Source organism: Lacerta agilis, chromosome 1, assembly GCF_009819535.1.
Source record: "Lacerta agilis isolate rLacAgi1 chromosome 1, rLacAgi1.pri, whole genome shotgun sequence".
Lineage (NCBI taxonomy): Eukaryota > Metazoa > Chordata > Lepidosauria > Squamata > Lacertidae > Lacerta > Lacerta agilis.
Window position 1 is genome coordinate 130,461,652 of NC_046312.1, and position 15,338 is coordinate 130,476,989.

Below are 15,338 nucleotides of genomic sequence, written 5' to 3' on the forward strand. Positions count from 1 at the left end.
TCCTGGTTGAGAAGTAGCATGCCTCTGAATGTGAATGGTCCAAGGGAAAAGAGCTTGTGTCCCTTGTGTCCTGGGGACATTTGGTTTTCCACTGTTGTGTGAAACATGTTGCTGTACTAGATTGGGCTCTTACATTCTTATGAGTGCTTTTCATCTTTCCAGGGCCAGAGTTTGCTCTTCTACATCCCCAGGAGCCTCTGTCCAGGACACCATCCCCTCCCACTGCTGGCAGCATGCAGAATACCAACCCACTGGGGGTGAGAGCTGAGACTCCTGCCCTCCCTGCAGTGATGGCAGCAATGGTGCAGGGAGACACCAGTCCAGGAAGCCAACCACAGCTCTCCTCTGGAAGGGATGGAACTGTGATTGCCAAGAAGGTGCTCCTTGACACACAGCCCGATGGAGTGGAAGATGAAGGCAAGGCAGTTGCTCTGCCCCATGTCATTCTTTGGAGGCAAGAAAATCAGAGTCGTTTAGAAGAGGCAAATACTGTTTTGGTCTTATCCTGTTTTGTTTTTTGTTATGTTACTTTATTTCTTCTACAGATAATGATAGCATAAAACAGGCTAATTGAAAGCAGGCTTTATATCTTGGATACCATAGCAGTTGGTGTCACATAAAGAGATGCCCAGTTTCAGTGTTGAGTTTTTGTGGTTTCTCCAGAACACAATATATCACTTGCAACTTTTGCAGGGGATCATTTTTATTAGGTCCTGAGGGCACCCCAGGACAATAAGCAATATCCAACCTCACTCTCTGCGGTTTTGAGATGGAGTGCTGAAACTGGAAAGGGAAATCTGACTTCCCCTTCCTGCTGCCATGGACAATATGTCTATGACCCTTGCACTTTTGTCAGAGCTGCAATGTCCGCAGGGCCAAACAATTCCTTCCCCATTCCTTGACATTTCTCCAAACCAGGGAGCACACTACACCAGATCTGGCATAGTTTATTCCTTTCCCATTGTTTTCCCCCCTGGTTAGATTACTGTAATGTGCTCTGCATGGGGCCACACTTGAAGACAGTTTGGATGTTGCCACCGGTGTAATATGCAAGTGTTTACTGTTTCAACTACTCAGAATCACATAGCACAGTGCTATTTTTCTAGAAAAGAGGTGCTGGAGTTAACCACGAATGCCTCCTCCCTTGTTCTCTTATACTGTATTGGCAATGGTGCCCACCTGAGAGGTGCCAGAATTCAGTTCTGGCAAGTTTGGGCTGAAAAAAAGCCCTGCTTTCTGCATTGTGTGTGTGTGTGTGTGTGTGTGTGAAATCCATACCCTCTAACATTTCTCTGATGAAAGTAGGGGTGTCCCATTCCACAATTATAATTTTACTACCGGTATTTATACCCCTATTTATACCCCACACATCTTTCTGCTTTGCCTTAATGCTAAAAGAATGACTTTTTTGTTGTTGCCCTGCACTACTGAAAATTCAAAAGCATGTTGGAGAAATTCCCTAGAGAAAAGGGAAGGGAAAGGGAAATTCAGGCATCTTTCTGGAAGAAATAGTCTGAAACACAGAAAAATTAAGTTAACAGGCATAATGGTTCCCATGGTCATTCTAGTGCATCAACTTTGCTTTCATAATGGTGGTAAATAATGTTGCAGCTGGATTCATTTGTCACTGATTAACAAATCCGTTAGTATGAAGGCACAGATAGGTTCATTCCAGTTTAGCCTGGAAGCAAATGAATTTTCATAGGTAGGTATTTAGTGTCTGTGAATTGCAGATTCTTAATTGTTCTGAGAATAAAGTTGACCTGTTTGCTGAGTACATCTATAGTCAGTGTTGTGTAGCGATTTAGCTTACCAGTGCTTCTCATTAGCAAGTTTTATTGTTCAGAATCTGTAACAATCCTATTGCTTTAAGAAAAAAGCTGTCAATGGGACTAAGTAATTGTTTTGAAGGGCTGCCAATTGCAGGCAATGGCGGTGGGGCTGTGGCGAGCCTCCTGGCTTGCTTTTGGGCTTTTAATAGCATGGATCATATCCAATCCTGCTGTTGAAGGCACAGGATCTTTCCCCACTTCCCACCCCTCCCACCCTTTGGAAGTACTAGTGGAAGTTCCCACATTAATCAAATTTGTTTTAATGCCAAATCACAACATGGATACATATTACGGGCACCTCCCTTGATGCTTCTACTTCAACTGCCAACGCAATCACCACCACAAACGCCTGTTCCCATGTTGCAAGCCCCCCCCCCCCACGTGCCCTTGTGCTAGTACCTCCTTCTTAGTTCCCAGGCTCTGTTCCCACCTTATGTTCTCGGCAGGAATGGGAAACCTGTGGCCCTCTAGATGTTACTGATCTCCCAACTACCCTCTGTCCCAGCTACCCACCAGGGCCTCATAGAGCAGTGTTTTTCAACCTTTTTTGGGCAAAGGCACACTTGTTTCATGAAAAAAATCACGAGGCACACCACCATTAGAAAATGTTAAAAAATTAACTCTGTGCCTATATTGACTATATATAAAGTAATTCTCTTGAATTTTTCAATTTTTCCCACGGCACACCAGGCAACATCTCGCGGCACACTAGTGTGCCGCGGAACAGTGGTTGAAAAACACTGTCATAGAGTACTCCTCAGTGATGGACAGGGGTTGGGCAGAGATGAGAGTTCAGCACAGCTCCAATCACCCCTTGAGTCACAAATCCCTCTGGTTTGCTGAGAGCACATGGATTTCTGTTGACTGTATCTGTTAATCTAGTTCACATATTACATTTCCCCAGGAGAGTACACCATCTAGAGAGCTTGAGACTTCTTGAGTGAAGGGGTGTGTGGGATGTGCTATTATATGAAATGTAAAGGAAAAGCAGTAATTGAAGCAACTTGACTTTTTTCAGCAAACTTCTACATTTTGGTCGCATTTTATTTACTTACTTTAAAAGAATAAGCGATCTGTGTTGCTACAGCAGCAGGTCTTCCTCAGATACCAAAACAGAATCCTGTTATTTAAAATTACAATGGATACTTGACATTCTCTCTCACACACATTCATGTCACATAAATGACACGAAAGGCCTACAAATGGGTACTTACTTGGTAGGGAATTCCTCCAATGTTAACAAACTGTTAGGGCTTTGCTGCTGCTGTTTGCAAACAATGTTAGCAATAATTTATTTACTAATTAATGACAGAACTTCATAAAAATTCAAATCCAAACTTTTCAAAGACCCAGGATACATTTTAATTGCTACAGAATTGATCCTCACGGAATACATTATGTGGCTGATTATTGGCAAAATATATAAATAATAATAAGTTGCTAGAGCTTCATCTCCTCCACTGTCAGCAGTCAAAATAAATTTAGGGCATGCCTACACCAGCTGGTTTTGTGTGTCATTTACTCCAGAATACACCACAATTAACGCCTGCTCTTTACAAGGCATCCTGACAGTGTCCTAATTGGTACACACCACAAAATTTGAAAGTTTGGCCTTCTTTAATGTGGTCTTGCTCTTCATATTATACACCTTATACTTGTTTGTACAAATATCCTGCTCTCATTCTGGCCACTGCTAGAGCTGGAACTTTGCTTTCTTTTGTTCTATTCCAGGGGTCCCCAAACTAAGGCCCACGCAAGCCAGTTATCCGGCCCCCGACGACCCCCACCGCCCGCTCTTACCGGCACGGTACGGCTGCCCATCTCCGGGTCGGTGCAGCACTGGAAATAGCTTGTGCGCTTGCTCATCCAGTGCACTTCTGGCACGACGCAGCACCAGAAATAGCTTTTGCACATGTGCAAAGCGTCATTTCTGGCACACTTCCGGGTCTGCGGAGGCCCGTGCGCACACGCTATTTCCAGTGCCGCGCTGCGCCAGAAGTGCACCGGAAATGATGCTTGTGCATGTGCACAAGCTATTTCCGGTGCCGCGCCGACCCGGAAAAAGTGAGTGCGCGCGCGCTCCCCTGCCCTCCATGTGATCGGCGCCGGAGGAACCGGCCCAAGGCCAGGGAAGTTTGAGGACCCCTGTTCTATTCTGATATTGCACAGGTCACGTCTCAATTCCACAAAGATGGAGGGTGCCTATCCAAGATGGTTCCCAGCTGCAAGTTACCTAACCCAAAGAACAGCCCAGAACCCTAAATACAGTGGACCCTCCAGATATGGACTTAATTTGTTCAGGGGGTCCTTACCTACCCCGGAAAGTCTGCAACATGAGGTGCCACTTCTGCGCATGCGCACAGTGTGATCGAGCGCTTCTGTGCATGTGCACACAGCAAAGCCCGGATGTACAGACTTCTGGGTTTGCTGTGTTTGCAACCCGAAAGTTACGTTACCCAAAGGTAACGTAACACGAGGGTCCACTGAAAGTATGTGTGGCTAAAGGGCATCAAGAGAAAACCAGAAATAACCCAAAGCCAAAGGGAAGGAGGCATTGGTGCAGACATGCCCTTAGCATGATCAAATCATGAATACAGGTAAGAATTTGGCTGTTGAAAAACGTGGTTCAGTCCTTGATGCTTTTTCTTGGCTACAGCAAAATGCTTGTTAGCTAAAGAATGTGGAGTTACAATATTTTTCTCTGGGTAGCATTGCCTAGAAATACTCTTTTTTTGGTGTTCACAAGAGGAGTAACAAAGCTGTTCCTCAGCACAGCTTGCTTGGTGTTCTGCTTCAGTCGCCTATCAGGGTTGGAGACTTTGGGGTTCTGAAGAACTTCAGACAATGCCTTCACTGCGTTTGCTTCGCCACACAACCAGTGCTGTCATGAGCAGCGTGACAAAAATGGGTACCAATATGAACGGGCACAATATGGTGTTAGGGGGGTCTCTCAAAGCCCTTCCCGAGACAGGGCAGTTTTTGAAGTAGTGCTTGTGAATCGCTATGAAGAATTCATCCACTAGCTGGTTTGGCCAGAAGCAATGCATTTTCCCAGCAATCTGGTAGGTACAATTGGTAAGCTCCCCATACCAGCTGAAAAAGAGAAAAGGACACTTGTTAGAAGGCAGCCGCAATTAGGGCCCATTTCACACATTACAGAGAGGCAAAGCAGGAATTGCCACCAAAGTGTACACTCAGCTGTGGGCAGATCCACACGGTATAAATAAGGCACATTCAACACACATTTAAAGCATGTGCCCCCCCCCCACGCAGGAATCCCGAGAACTGTTTCACCCTCAAAGAGCTACACTTTTGAGCACCCTTTAAAAACTACAGTTCCCAGGATTCTTTGGTAAAGGTATGTGCTTTCAATGTACGGTGTTTGTCTGCCCAAAGTTGCAGCTACAGCTTCTTTATCCGTATACCTGCATGATGCACAATTGGTCTGTGCCACATTACATTTAAAATGCCTTGGGTGTGCTCCTAAAATTATGACGTGTTAGAAAATCAACAAGAGTAAATCGGAAACAAAACCTGCAGAATTACCAATATTCCTTCAGGTGTCAACATTCAGAGCTCCAGGCTAAACGACAACCAGAGTAGTTTGACTTTAGCGGTTCGAAAAGGTTGTAATGACTACACATAACTGAGCATTTTTATTTTTAATTTTTGATTGGAAAGACAAAAGCCCTGTTCAGGTGTTCAATGAATGTTTGGGGGCAGGAGCTCCATTTCTTCATAATTTCATAGGCATATGAAATTAATGTGTGCATAAATTCCTACTGTATGCACATAGTTTCCTATGCAGGTATTATGACCCACCTGTGGATTACAAAGCACATACCGGAGTGGGGTATTCACTCTCCATACGTTACCGGTACTTAATCAAAGCAAGATAAAAACAGATGGTTCAAAGGTCAAGCATAGAGAGCCAGTGTGGTGTAGTGGTTAAGAGTGGTAGACTCGTAATCTGGGGAACCGGCTTCGCGTCTCCGCTCCCCCACATGCAGCTGCTGGGTGACCTTGGGCTAGTCACACTTCTCTGAAGTCTCTCAGCCCCACTCACCTCACAGAGTGTTTGTTGTGGGGGAGGAAGGGAAAGGAGAATGTTAGCCGCTTTGAGACTCCTTCGGATAGTGATAAAGTGGGATAGTAAATCCAAACTCCTCTTCTTCTTCTTCATTGTTGGGGACTGGCAGGACTTGGATGCATGTGTGTTGGACGCTGGGGGTCTGGAACTGACTTGGGAGAGGGAGCCATCAATTTAGGGGTGTGTGACCCCCAGGAGTTAGGAACCAGGGTCAGAAGAATAGTCAGAGCTCTCAGGGATGGAGGGCAGAACAATGGGCTTGGAGGAGCAAAATGGAGAGCCTGGTGACACAAGTGGAGGGATGAGTGAACCCCCCAGGGGTGGACTGAAGAGGGAAGAGCAACAGCAGCTGCCATGTGTGGTGCCCTGTTGCTGAAAAGCAGACTGGGAACAGCTGCCACAGTGCTAGAACTTGCACGCCAGTGTACTCATAGAGTCCTGCAGAGAAGCTACTGTAAGTGATTGCTTTTGACAATAATCAACTACCTGCTGGGCACATTGCTTTGGCTGGGATGTGTATGGAACAAGTAGGTCATTTTATCTGAAAATGAATGCCTGTGGCACAACTAATATTTTTATACCCAGAAGTGGCTGTTAATTTACAATGCCCCATGACTTCAGAGTGATCCAAAAGCAAGAGGATGTGGTTAAATAGGGTTGCCATATATCTGTGTTTTCCTGATCATTTCCTCTTTGGGGGCCTAACACTTTGGGACCAACATTTTTGGGGTGGATTTTCACATTTTACAGGAAATGTCCAGTTTTTTTCTTTCTTTTTGGCACATGCACGCTTGGGATGGTGATGATGTTGAACTGCTGTGCCCCAGAAGTGCTGTGTGGAGCGGTCACTTTGGCCGGAGGAGAGTGTGCAGAGGAGAGCCATTGGAAGATTACCGGTAGGTGGAAGCTGAGGTCCTGCCTCTGCCACCAGCCTGCCATAATCAGTGCCACTGTCAGGCCTGTGTGCCTCTTTCCCTGGCTCAGGCTGGCTGTAGCTGCGGCGGAGAGCTGTTCTGTGCACTGTGGCCACGGCCAGCCCGAGCCAGGGAAAGAGGTGTGCGGGCCTGGTGGTGGAACATGTTATTCAGGAGACACATCACTTGGATTAATGATGCTGGGCCAGAAGTGTTTCAATGCAACAAAACAAATAAAAACCCTGCTGTTTCAGGGATCAAATGTGTGTTTATGGCCATCCCATAAGCGTTGGATGCAGAATGATGCAGTAAACAAGTGGCAACTCTGGGCTGCTAATTATTAGTTAGTTAATTAATTATTAATTAACTTTGGTGGGTGATTGATTGATTGATTGATTGATTGATTGTCTTCAAGATTTGGCAACCCTAGTTAGCACATCCTAGCATTCTTGCATAAATAAACAAGAGCATTTGAGTCCTCCCATCAATCACAATGTTCTCCATCATTTAAAAGCAAGCTCACTGTATCAAAAGAAGCAAGGGACAAAGCTAATGTGCCAGCGGGCAGGGAAGTGGGATGGAGCTGGAAAAAGTCCAGGGACTCAATTTACATAGCAATCAAAGCAAATCCAAAATAATCATGAGCAAGAAGCACTGGCAATAGAAGCACTCAGTGAAATATCACACAGTGGGAAGCATCTGTCACAGATCATGTAAAATCTAGGGGAGAGTAGTGAGCCATTACACTCCCTCAAAATGCACTATGGTAAGTCAACCACCCCCAGGTACAGAGAGAAATTCAGGTCCCATTCAAAGTAAATCTATCAAATCTGCACTTTCTGGAACAACGTGCAAATAAAACACAGCTATCCTCCAAATTTGCACTTATCCAAATTTTGCTGTGCAGTTTACCAATCAATCAATAACAGAGAAATATTAAGTTACAGGTAGGTAGCCATGTTGGTCTGCCATAGTCAAAACAAAATAAAATAAAAAAATTCCTTCCAGTAGCACCTTAGAGACCAACTAAGTTTGTTCTTGGTATGAGCTTTCGTGTGCATCCACACTTCTTCAGATACACTGAAACGGAAGTCACCAGACCCTTAAATATAGTGAGGGAGTGGGGAGGGGTATTACTCAGAAGGGTGGTGGGAATGGGTGATCCGCTGATAGGTGTGGAAAACATGTAGACGACTGTTAACAACTGCAATTTTTACAGGGTCTCACAGGGAAAGGCAAGGGGTGAGATGGCTAAAGATAGCTTTGTCATGTATAATGAGATAAGAATCCAGTGTCTTTGTTCAGACCAGGTTTCTCCATGGTTTTAAGTTTGGTGATTAGTTGCAATTCAGCCACTTCTCTTTCCAGAGAAATATTAAGGGGAACTGCATATAAAAATGTGTTTATAAGGAGAAATATGCATGAAAATGCAGATGAATTTAAACAAATAGTAAATGTGCAAAATGTGGAGAACTGAATTTAACTTTGGAAAAGTGCAAAAACAAAACAGCCAAAACTGACAGATCCTTCCACCCCTAGAGACTCCCACCTTTATCGTTTACCTGCTGTTCAGCACAAGACACAATGCCCCCCCAAAAAAAACCCCAACCCCAGAAAAAAAGAGATACACCCCCAGAGAAAGCTCTACGCCGTAAGTGGTCAACCTACACATAGCTCATCATATTATGCAGAATTGCAGAAAAAGAAACATAACACTTCAGCCATTCCCACTCACTATTGTTCCGGAGTTCACATCGTTCTATTTTGTTATGACAAGTGTTCTTCACATGTTAAGCAATGCATTTTTATATTTTCATTTGGCTACATGATTTGCTCTAAAAGATACATTTCCCAACATCTTTGCTATTTCTATGAACACAGAAAGAAACCAAATGGCAGACAGAAGCTTTCAGACACTCTTAAAAGTAGGAAGTGAGGAAGGTGGCTGAGTATTTCTCCTTGGGGAAATCACTTCAGAATAACACTTGGCAGAGAACAGTATTTCGTACAGAACAAGATTTTCATGCAGATAACTGCTGCATTGTGCCACAGAGATACTAAAGAGGAAACAGAGGCAACTCCAGCCTTCCCCACAGTCTCAGAAAATGAAATATTCAATGCAAGCCGCAAATAAAATACTCCATGGAGGGAGCTTATTATGACTCAAGGAAATTGCTTCAGAATCTGTCTCAAGGAATCCTAAAGATGTTTCACATTAGAGGATCCATAAAAGCTGTAATATTATACTCAGATCTTATTAATGTGCCCCTTCTAACAAATGCTACAAATAACCAAGAGCATTTGATCCAACTTCCCGTAGGCTAAGAAGCACCTGCCCAACTATTATGAGTGGCCTTCAAGGACGACAACCTTTGGCTTCCTGCCTTCAGCATTTCACACAAGTGAATCACAAGAGTTCCTGATGGACTCTGAAGACCTAGACGCGGTAATGAGGAAAACCAAGACCACTGGTTTGCCTTAGAAAATGAAAACTGGAAAATGAAAAGAGAAATGTTTGGGTTTTTTCTGCCTACCCTTCTTGTACAGAATGCCTCTAGGGCTTGCTTACCCAGTTGGGGTGGCTCCTCACAAATAATATTTGTAATTTAAAATGATCTCTCTTTAGTCAACACTTTTAGTGTGGCTTTTGACTAAACAAGTATAACAATAAAATGGTAATTTTATTGAGTAACGCAGAGTCGCTGCAGCACTTTGGGATAACTGTGTGTTACCCTTTGGCTCTTTTGTTTCCAGAGGAAGTTATTGACAAGACTGACAAAGTGGAGTTATAATAAATGGACTGTGAAAAGGCATGTTCTAAAGATAGATACTAAATGAATAATTCACATTTGTGTTGTTTTACTAATTTGTTACAGTCTTTGGAACTGTATTTTACTGTGCTTTTGAAAGACTCACTTCTAGAAATAATAATCTTGTAATCACTCACCTGGCACTTTTGTTAACTATCCCTGAGGCATCACTCCAGAAGCATTCACCTCTTGCCGACAAAAAAATTAAATAAATGGTGCTGGATCTTATAATGGAAACAAGTGTCAACTGCTGTTGATAAAAACCAAAGTGACAAAACATCCCAGTCTAAACGTTAAAAAATGGGTGTGGAACACCTGTGTATGAGTTCAACTAATAAATTAGTTTGGGTGAGGAGCAATTAAATAGACATTGCTGGCTATGTCTCCTGTAACAGTTGGCCCAGTTAGCATTGCTCTCTAGACAGCTTTATCTCTTTGGAGGCGCCATGAAACCATTCTCTTTGCATTTGTTTATCACTGTTTCTTTTCATCCTTACCTAGTAAAGTCTTTTATAATCAGCAGGTGCTCAAAATAGCATTATCTTCAGAGTACTTCCTATAAAAGAAGGATGAAGAACTTGGGACTGCACCAAGTAAGCACTACAGCCATTTGGCCTTCATTTGAGCCAGAGCTGCTTATCCTCAGAATCACTTTCTAACGCCAGAGTTTAGTTCTGCAAATGAATTACTGGTACATATCAATTGCCTATGCAACGAAGATAAGATACTAAGCTAAAACCCAAACTGCAAGGCTGCTTTTTATTTTCCTCACCACTTAATGCAAGGAGAGAGAGAGAGAGAGAGAGAGAGAGAGAGAGAGAGAGAGAGAGAGAGAGAGAGAGAGAGAAAACATGGTCACTGGCGAAGGAAGGTGTTTTGAGGGTAGGTGCTTCACCACCTGAGCGCTCAATGCTCCAGGCAGGTCCATTTTGGGAGTTCTTCTCTTCTGCTGCACACACACATTTCAAAAAGTTGCTTCTCAGAAGCCATGTGGGTTCTGGCAGGATTATGTGGTGCCAAAGTATAAACAATTATTTCCAAAATGCTCTTTTTACCCAGAGCTGACCCTTTTCTGTTTGTCTCACTCACGACAGCAAAGAGCTCTTCACATTTGTTCTACTGAGAAATGATGCTTTGTTGAAAAGATGATTTATGAGCAGGCACATTTCAGATTGAATGTCATTTTCTGCGTGTGCGTACACACACACACACAAACACACCTGCTTTCAACCCAAATACCTTCAGAAATCACATACACAAGCATTTTTTCTGTTTAAGGGAAACAGACAGGCCCCTCCCTGTTGAATTACAGGGACCTGAAGACAGCAGGCACTGGATTCTTGGCAGGAAAAAAAATAGTTTGCAAGCCTTAATTAATTAATTTAATTTCTCTACTACCCTTCATTCAAAGATCACCGGTTGGTTTACAACATAAACATACAAAAATACACACCGTAGTAACAAACAAAAACAATAACTGCCACACACAATTTAAAAGGCCATACATTAGCCAAAGGCCTGGGAGAAGAGGAATGTTTTTGCCTAGTGCCTAAAGATATAATCAAGCAAGACTACTAATTCAGGCTTTATATCAGACTGATTGAGGCATCACAGGTCTTTTAATATCAAAGTTAATATGGAAATATGGCACAGGAATATAAATCCCAAGTACCGGTATGTTGGCTCACATACTCCTCCTCCTCTACCTCCCCCCATGTGCCCCTCCCCCTCACCTTTCCATGTTGGAAATAACCATAGTTTACCAAGACATCTGACTCAGAAAAAGTGTAGTTTGCACTGGCCATAGTTTGCCCCTAAACCTGGAACTGAAATCACCATTTTAAGTGGGTTTCAATTCCTAATTTGGAAGCAGTTCAACTGTAACCAATTTGTCTGATTCAATTATTAAGAGAATACTAGGGTTATCTCACACCCGAAGAAGGAAGAGGGTGCACAAGTCCAAGGTGGGAGGGGGGGCAGAGTTTACAAACCCACAATGTTCAGCTCCATGACATCTGAACTGGATCTTACTCAAACATGCCACCTTCCTCCTTCAGGAGATTAGATTGCCATCATCGCGGCTACATTTGGAAATCTTGGCTTGATTTAAAACAAAAAAATTGGGCGGCTAATGGGCAGCTCTCCAGATGTCCTTGGACTGCAACTCCCATCATCTTTGACCATTGGGCTATTCCAGCTGGGAGTTATGGGAGTTGGAGTCCCACACCATCTGGTATGCTACTCCTGCTTTAAAGTTGTTCTGTTTTTAAAGGTCGCACTATGGAACTGGACTTTTAGGGTTTGTTTTTTTTTTTAAAAAAAAATAAACAACCCTTTCCCTTAAACTACCGTGTGACAGCTGATTTCGGTTCCCATTAGATTATTAAATAGCAGCAGCAAGAAAAATTCCCTGAGTGCAATGACAGCCGAGTGATTTATACCAACATGGAGCTCCCTTTGCTTTACCAAGTTTCACATAGTCCCATATAGACACCTTAGATGGGCACATGAAAAACCTTTCCCACAGTTTAAATTCTACTCTTTCCTCAAAAATGTTTTGGCTTTTTTTTCGTTTCGTTTGTTATCATTCTTTTAACCTGAGCCAATTTGGGGGGGGGGGGAACAGTCCAAGCATTCTGATCAATTTACTTTTGGACAGAAGTTACAAAACAACAGCACCAAAAAGAATCACATTTGGCATGTCCAAGAAAAGCACATTTTGTTTGCCAGCTCTCAGACCAGTGGCTGAGGCTTTAATTCTAAACAGACTTATTCACTGATCTAGAAAACATGGTTAAGATAGCGCTGCCAGCCTAAACAGCTTACTGAGAGGCAACTCCATGGACCTCAGTCAGACTTTGACACGTTCTGGTATGAGCTTAAAGGGTGTGTTACTTTCACCCTTTCCCAAAGAGAAATTACCTGTGATCCTATTTCTGATCCCTACTTTCTAGCTTTATCTTCCAGTGTGTCTCAATATATTCTTTCATCTTCCCCACAGAATTGTTACCTGCTGAATATGTTGTTGTTGTTGTTGTTGTTCAGTCGTTCAGTCGTGTCCGACTCTTCGTGACCCCATGGACCAGAGAACGCCAGGCACGCCTATCCTTCACTGCCTCCCACAGTTTGGCCAAACTCATGTTAGTAGCTTCGAGAATACTGTCCAACCATCTCATCCTCTGTCGTCCCCTTCTCCTTGTGCCCTCCATCTTTCCCAACATCAGGGTCTTTTCTAGGGAGTCTTCTCTTCTCATGAGGTGGCCAAAGTACTGGAGCCTCAACGTCAGGATCTGTCCTTCTAGTGAGCACTCAGGGCTGATTTCTTTGAGAATGGATAGGTTTGATCATGCAGTCCATGGGACTCTCAAGAGTCTCCTCCAGCACCATAATTCAAAAGCATCAATTCTTCGGCGATCAGCCTTCTTTATGGTCCAGCTCTCACTTCCGTACATTACTACTGGGAAAACCATAGCTTTAACTATACGGACCTTTGTCGGCAAGGTGATGTCTTTGCTTTTTAAGATGCTGTCTAGGTTTGTCATTGCTTTTCTCCCAAGAAGCAGGCGTCTTCTAATTTCGTGACTGCTGTCACCATCTGCAGTGATCATGGAACCCAAGAAAGTGAAATCTCTCACTGCCTCCATTTCTTCCCCTTCTATTTGCCAGGAGGTGATGAAACCAGTGGCCATGATCTTAGTTTTTTTGATGTTGAGCTTCAGACCATATCTTGCGCTTTCCTCTTTCACCCTCATTAAAAGGTTCTTTAATTCCTCCTCACTTTCTGCTATCAAGGTTGTATCATCAGCATATCTGAGGCTGTTGATATTTTTTCCGGCAATCTTAATTCCGGTTTGGGATTCATCCAGCCCAGCCTTTTGCATGATGAATTCTGCATATAAGTTAAATAAGCAGGGAGACAATATACAGCCTTGTCGTACTCCTTTCACAATTTTGAACCAATCAGTTATTCAATATCCAGTTCTAACTGTAGCTTCTTGTCCCACATAGAGATTTCTCAGGAGACGGATGAGGTGATCAGGCACTCCCATTTCTTTAAGAACTTGCCATAGTTTGCTGTGGTCGACACAGTCAAATGCTTTTGCGTAGTCAATGAAGCAGAAGTAGATGTTTTTCTGGAACTCTCTAGCTTTCTCCATAATCCAGCGCATGTTTGCAATTTGGTCTCTGGTTCCTCTGCCCCTTCGAAATCCAGCTTGCACTTCTGGGAGTTCTCGGTCCACATACTGCTTAAGCCTGCCTTGTAGAATTTTAAGCATAACCTTGCTAGCGTGTGAAATGAGTGCAATTGTGCGGTAGTTGGAGCATTCTTTGGCACTTCCCTTCTTTGGGATTGGGATGTAGACTGATCTTCTCCAATCCTCTGGCCACTGCTGAGTTTTCCAAACTTGCTGGCATATTGAGTGTAGCACCTTAACAGCATCATCTTTTAAAATTTTAAATAGTTCAGCTGGAATATCATCACTCCCACTGGCCTTGTTGTTAGCAAGGCTTTCTAAGGCCCATTTGACTTCACTCTCTGGCTCAAGGTCAGCAAGCACACTACCTGGGGTGTATGAGACCTCCATATCTTTCTGGTATAATTCCTCTGTGTATTCTTGCCACCTCTTCTTGATGTCTTCTGCTTCTGTTAGGTCCTTTCCACTTCTGTCCTTAATTGTGGTAATCTTTGTACGAAATGTTCCTTTCATATCTCCAATTTTCTTGAACAGATCTCTGGTTTTTCCCATTCTGTTATTTTCCTCTATTTCTTTGCACTGCTTGTTTAGAAATGCCCTCTTGTCTCTCCTTGCTATTCTTTGGAAATCTGCATTCAATTTCCTGTATCTTTCACTATCTCCCTCGCATTTTGCTCTTGATAAAACTCCTGAAATACACTCAACTTATCTTTCATCAAGTTGTGAATACTACCCGTTTTATCTTTTATTAGGCTAATCTTTACTTTTTTTGACTGTATGGCTTTAGCCAGCAATTTGGAATTTTTATTACTATTCTCAAAAAATACTCTTTTCAAGAATATCAATTCTCTTTGCACTTTTTCCATATCTTTATTTTCTACATTTCCTGCTTGAAAAGTTTATTTGCTTCATAATACTTGTACTTCAGAGTGAGATATCCATTATTTTAAAGTATTTTCTCTGGGAGCTCTCAGTTTCTGCTGCTTACTCTATGGCCAGCAGGGCCCACCCCATGGGCACCATTTTAACTAAAAGTTTTTAACAGATCAATTGCTGTTGCTGCTGCTCTGGAAATTGTATTACTGAAGTCCCAAAAGGAATAAATACATTTGTGCAAATACTTTGCAAGCAGCTTTTGGACTTTCAGAAAGGTCTGTGCCAAAAGTAAAATGTTATTAAGATAAATTTCTATTTATAAACATAGCTAAGCAGTGATATTGCTTATTTTCCCTATGTAGCCAACTCAGAAAAACAAATGTTTGGCAGTAACAAATCAAAATGTGGTCTTGCTTTAGAAACAGCACTGTGGTTTCCATATTTAGCATGATGGCATTGGCATAGAATGTGCTTAGCTAAAGAACTCCCCAGCAATTGGTCTTATATATTGGGGGTGGGCAATAACAATCTGGAGCAATAAGAACCTGTAGGAGGGACAATTCTGATAAGATGAAATTACTATTTGTGGGTGGTTCATCTGCCCAAGGAGGTGAGGTTGA

The 15,338-nt window shown here is 42.9% G+C and overlaps 1 protein-coding gene across 1 annotated transcript in view; it reads right to left on the minus strand.

Moving 5' to 3' along the window:
* Window positions 1-4,559: 4,559 nt before the first annotated feature.
* The window catches only part of RAMP1 (receptor activity modifying protein 1), a 40,915-nt gene continuing 30,136 nt past the window's right edge, over window positions 4,560-15,338 (minus strand). The window contains exon 3 of the mRNA XM_033171176.1: window positions 4,560-4,925. Within this exon, the coding sequence (XP_033027067.1) occupies window positions 4,670-4,925 (256 nt within the window). The 3' untranslated portion in view covers window positions 4,560-4,669. The remainder of the gene's footprint in view (window positions 4,926-15,338) is intronic.